The 5,647-nt window shown below is 45.2% G+C and overlaps 1 protein-coding gene across 2 annotated transcripts; it reads right to left on the bottom strand.

Moving 5' to 3' along the window:
- On the bottom strand, window positions 1-3,811 carry LOC110435587. Of its 2 annotated transcripts, XR_002453350.1 has the most exons (3): window positions 3,231-3,811; window positions 1,038-3,106; window positions 1-479 (listed from the first exon to the last, which is right to left on the bottom strand). XR_002453350.1 is itself a non-coding variant. In XM_021461279.1 (2 exons), the coding sequence occupies exons 1-2, from the start codon at window positions 3,540-3,542 to the stop codon at window positions 3,083-3,085; spliced, it is 336 nt and encodes a 111-aa protein (XP_021316954.1). In that variant the 5' UTR covers window positions 3,543-3,811; the 3' UTR covers window positions 1-3,082. The 2 variants fall into 2 exon arrangements, 1 of the variants encoding a protein (XP_021316954.1); XM_021461279.1 differs by having other exon boundaries at window positions 1-3,106.

Here is a 5,647-nt window from a genome sequence, read left to right as displayed (position 1 = left end):
ATAGTTAATTAGAGACTCCAACGCATAACATGTGGAGTACTTTTTTATTACACAACACACTCAGTCCATGTACGGCTGTAATTCCCATTTATATGGTACTGCAAGCCCATTGAGCCAGGTATATACATATATACTACCATTCCAAGCTGAGGCTTTTGAAGCCTGATAAAACTATTAAGCGGTTCAAACAATATGTCTATGCCCTATAGTACAATGGTTGGCCTCTGATGCCCATAGCAACATTGAAATCATTAGCTTTCCCATAAAAGGGGAACAATCTACTAAGAAAATGAATCTGTATCATAGGATTCAGGCTGTCTTAGCAAAGAATCTAGCCTCTGTATTTCATCAATGCTATGTCCACAATGTATATGATTGAGCATCTGTCTTCCAGTTGTAGTTGGTGAAGACCTGCCTGAACCGGGTCATTCATCCTTGTTGAACATAATGTGCACTTGAACATTATGACGTTCGATATCCTACATATGTTGACAGGTCCAAGTAAATGGTGCAAGTAAATGCATCCTTCTCAAGTGAAATAATTTCTAGAAAAGGATTGCACTTCTAACAATGTTCAGATTATTAGTGCTAATTCAACATGGACTCATGATCTTTTGTAGTCAAGTCAGGTTGTTAAATATATGAAGTACATTTCCGAGTATATATATCAACACACTCGCATTTAATTTCACAGCTAAAAGATGGGTCATGTGACAAAAGAATTTACATGCTGTAAAATTAAGAAATGGCAGTGAAACTATAGCGCAATGCACCCAATCAATGACTGTACTAGCAAAAGAAACTAAGAAAGCAATATACACTAGTAGAATTGTAAACAGAACTATCCACACTATAATATAACACCAACAGAAATGCAACGCAAGGAGCAGCAACATCAAAATGCTCATTCTAGCAACGAAGAGAGGATAACCTACACCAGGAAGATCCTTAAGGAGCAAGTCAATCATCCACAACACTAAGAATTGTGGATTCATTGTTCTATAAAAGATAGATTGAACAAAACTTGAAAAACATACCATTTAATAGCTAAACACCTTAAGGATCTTCCAGTTTCCATTGGTGCCTAAACAAATTGGAAACAGAAGTCTTGCACAGGCAAAGAAATCTGTGCCAAACCATATGGGCCACAAACAACTATATATGGAACCTAACATCCAGACATTTTCTGTTTCAAAACTTATTATTTCAGATTTCAGATCCTTATTATAGCTGCACAATTAAGCAATTACGACATTAAAGATGCTGAATCAAAGAAAGGGTCCAAAAGGGGAGGGCATGTACCTTGAGCATGGAGAGCAGCAACACCTATAAGCATGTAAAAAATAAACAGAGACTTGAATAATAATTCAAAAGGTCACACAAACAAAATGTTAGATTAGCTATCGATATCACTAACAAGAAAATCCTATCAGATTAGCAGTTTTGACATATATCAAGTGACTAGCTAATTCCAAAACATAAAACAGAATTAGTGTGACACAGTACAACAGTATTAATAGTCAGTTCATTTCATTTTTTTATTATGCGCACAAAAAGGGAAAACAAAATCCTTTAGCTGTTCCATTTTGCAGAAAGGGAACTCATAACCATTGGCACATGCCGCATATGGCCTCTGTGTGAGACCCAACACCAATCAGGCCAATCACCACAATTCAATTAGACTTCCCAATCAGCCTGCAATGGAAGTACCAGATGCTAGTTGCCTATTGTCCGATTTTCACAGTACAGTCACATACTAAAAAACATGTAACTAAACTATATATACAAACCATTGTTCTGTACCATTTATTTAAAAAATTTCAGACCTTTTTCAACACTAGTAATATTTTTGTGCATATACTACAGAGGTCACACTTGGGTGACCAGGAGTGACAAAGACCCAGCAGAAACAACACAGAGAACAAAAGAAACCCAAGTAACAAGAGACCATGTGAAATCAAACAAATTTATTTTTAGCACTACTCCAGGACAGACAATGGCAACTGAAATTCTTTTAGAGATATAAAAAACCATATCTTATTTCCTAAAGATACTGAACAAACTATGAAATAAAAAGTAGCTATTGCAAATGAGAAACTTCGAACTACACAAAAGTAATAGCTATTCCAGTTAAAAGCTTCAAACTTGGTTCTTCTCCCACTTCGTTCGCAGTATTTTCCAGGTCTACTTAGTTCTGTCCTAATTTAGCACGCTGGCATTTTTGTTGTCATGGCACTCAACAGGTTGATCTTTTACTCCACTTCCCTGTGATGATCACGTCCAGATCGGGCCATCAAGTGATGTGCTCTCACTGATGCTTGCCACTTGATCCTTTCATCAAGAAAGCCTGTTTATCACAAATAACACAAAATACAGAAAGTAATAAACAAGGAAAAGACATACCAGAACAATTAAGTAATAAATTCACTGGAGTGCTCCCACTTTGCAACTACTGAAGTATGAACACATTGTGGATTCATTGTTTTACAAAAGATAGATTGAGGCTTGAAAAAACATACCATTTAATAGCTACTAAACAAGAAGCACCTGAAGCATCTTCCAATTTCTAGTAGTGCCTAAACAAATTGAAAACAGAATGTCTAGCACAAGCAGCGAAATCTGCACCAAATCATATGGGCCACAGACAACTACACTATATATGGAACCTAAAATCAAGATATTTTCTGTTTCAACACTTAATGTTTCAGATACTTATAGCTGCATAGTTAAGCAATACGTCATTATAAGTGCTGAATCAAAGATAGGGCCGGGAAGGGGAGGGCATGTACCTTGAGCTAGGAGAGCAGCAACACCTGTAAGCAACTAAAACAGAGACTGAAGAACGGGTTAGAAAACGCACCTGTTGCCAGCAATCAAACACATACCGAACCCACAGACCAAATTTAGCACATGTCCATCTCCGGAGGTGGAGGCGGGAGCAGCACCTCTGCCGCTACCAGCTGCTGCTGTGGCGGATGGAACATCAAGGCGTACAAACCATACAAGTAGTGACCGATGTCCACGCACGTCATGAGGAACATGGCGGTGATGCCAAAGTACACCCACACACGGAAGATTAGTGTCAAGAAGCGGGCCACCTCAGGGTCTGTAGGGAAAGAGAGGACCTTGACGATACAGAGCACAATGTGGAGGCTGATCATAGCCATGCCCCTGGGGCGGCCTCTGCCGCTGACCACGCAGAACACAGCGTACGGAAAGAGCAGACTCACCAAGTAGTAGACGATGTCGACGCACGTCACGAGCACCACGGCGGCGATGCCGAGGTACACCCAGCCGCGGAAGATCGGTACCAAGAAGCGGACCTCCTCTGCGTCTGTCGTGAAGGAGACGACCTTGACGACACGGGTCACGACGTGGAGCCCCACGAGAGCCATGCCCCAGGCGCGGCGCATGCCGCCGAACACGCAGTCCACGGCGTACGGAAAAAGCAGCGTCACCTTCATCGGCGGCGAGGGACGCTTCTCATCCGCCGCCGCCGCCGCCGCCGCCGCGGGTGGGGCCGGAGGAGGCAGGCTCAGCATCGCAACGGGATCCGAAGGGGCGACGAGTCGAGAGGAGTGGGGATCGAGCGAGGAGGGAGCACCTGCGGCCTTGGGGGAATCGATCGAGGCAGCCGCGGAGCCGAAATCGCGATGGGGCGCGCGCGGAGATGCGGTGGGAGATGGAGATCAGGATGCGGGACTCCAAAACTCTGGGGATCGATTGCTCGAAGCGGGGGAGGAGACGGCGATGCGTTCCTGGGTTTTTATTGCCCGGGAAGATGGAGAGTCGGTTCGTGGCGTTGGCGTATCCTTCACGCACGCGCCGGCTGGTGTCTGCGGGAAGTGGAAGGAGGGGAGGGCTTTTTTTTCATTACCGTCTTTACCCCTTGAGTCTTTTTTTACAAAAATAAATAAATTAAATTAAATGGGTGCACGTGTAACCCGTAAATAAATCATCGTATGGCTGTCGACGAAAGCTAGTCGGCAGTCTACCTTGGGGTATACCCACGGTAGTAGTTTATCGGTAGACGGTGCGCAAACTACGAACTCGATGGTGACGCAAGACACGGACAAGCTTTTTATCCAGGTTCGGCCGCCGAGTTGGCGTAATACCTACGTCCTGCGTCTGGTCGTATTGATTTGTGTTGAGAGAATATGATGTGTCCTAGGGGGTCCCTTGCCCCTCCTTATATAGTCTGGAGGGCAGGGTTACAGATCTGGAAACTAATCCTAGTCGGTTACAATTGCCATGGATAATTCGATATCACCTATTCTAACCGACCAGAATCCTGCTTGATCTCCACATCTTGTTTCCTTGCGCGGAACTCCAGGTTGTCGGATCAAGCTTTGGACTCGTCTCGTAATGGGCCAAGCCTCCTGGCCCAAGTCCAGCCGTAAGGGTATAGGGGTTTATACCCCCACAGCTAGTCCCCGAGCACCATGTATTATGGTGTAACACGCCGTCTTGAGCTTCTTCGATCAGTGAGGCTTGACGTCTTCAGGAAAGTTGCCCGAACAGTTGCAACGGTATTTTGACCAACTCAAAAGACAGTTGATCAACATTGATATTGAAGAAGCAGGTTCAAAGAAGCAGGTTGTTCGAAGAATGCATGGTGCTCTAAATCAAAAAAGATTTCTTTCCTGGTGAAGTGTGCCCACTTTACTTTTTTGAAAGGTATAAACGTCAAAAAAGCAAGCAAATTCACCGCAAGGTGAAGTGTGCCCACTTAGTCCCCGAGCCTCGTAGTAGGTGACGCAGGCACGTGGTGCCAGGGTCAAAACAAAAGTCCTTAAAGAAATTCTGTAACTGAGATGCATCGCCAGATGCATCGTACCGATGTAGTCCCCGAGCTTGCTGGAAGGCGAAGTATGAACCTTGTAGCAAGGTCTAAAAAGTGGAATTTACCAGTCTGACTGCAATTGAATAGATTAATCGACCAGTCACCAAGCACCAAGTGTTTTTTAGAATCCTGTGTCGCTGTACTGTACGACCAGTCCCCGAGCATCGAGTGCTCGGTGGTCGGTGCAGTTTTTTAAAGCGTCTAGCTGATAGACTGGGCGACCAGTCCCCGGGCGTCGAGTGCTCGGTGGTCGGTGCAGTCCTTTAAAGCTTCCAGCTGATAGACTGGACGACCAGTCCCCGAGCGTCGAGTGCTCGGTGGTCGGCGCAGTCCTTGAAGTTCCGAGCTGATAGACTGGACGACCAGTCCCCGAGCGTCGAGTGCTCGGTGGTCGGCGCAGTCCTTGAAATTCCGAGCTGATAGACTGGGCGACCAGTCCCCGAGCGTCGAATGCCCGATGGTCGGTGCAGTCCCCGGATTGTTGACTTTCTGGCGTATGTGTCGTCTTGTTTTTTTTTTGAAAAGATCTTCCCAGTTAAAATTGACGTGACGAGGCCTCCTGACGGGGTGTCAGACGGATGCATGAAAAGTTGCGCCTGGCAACTTGTGCAACCGCCTTTGCATGGTTTGAGAAAAGGAAACCATCAATTGGTACGAAAAATCCGCCGCATTAATTGTCTATAATCATTGTAAACCGAAACGCCGCGTCCGCCGCATGGCCTGCCCACTTCCCGAGAATACAGGAAGTGGGAGAGGTGGAGTTGCGGGCTGATAAGAGCCTAATAGGTCCGCCTGTACCACTTA

The sequence above is a fragment of the Sorghum bicolor genome, chromosome 5 (genome assembly GCF_000003195.3).
Source record: "Sorghum bicolor cultivar BTx623 chromosome 5, Sorghum_bicolor_NCBIv3, whole genome shotgun sequence".
Taxonomy (NCBI): domain Eukaryota; kingdom Viridiplantae; phylum Streptophyta; class Magnoliopsida; order Poales; family Poaceae; genus Sorghum; species Sorghum bicolor.
This window is presented reverse-complemented; position numbering and strand designations above follow the sequence as displayed.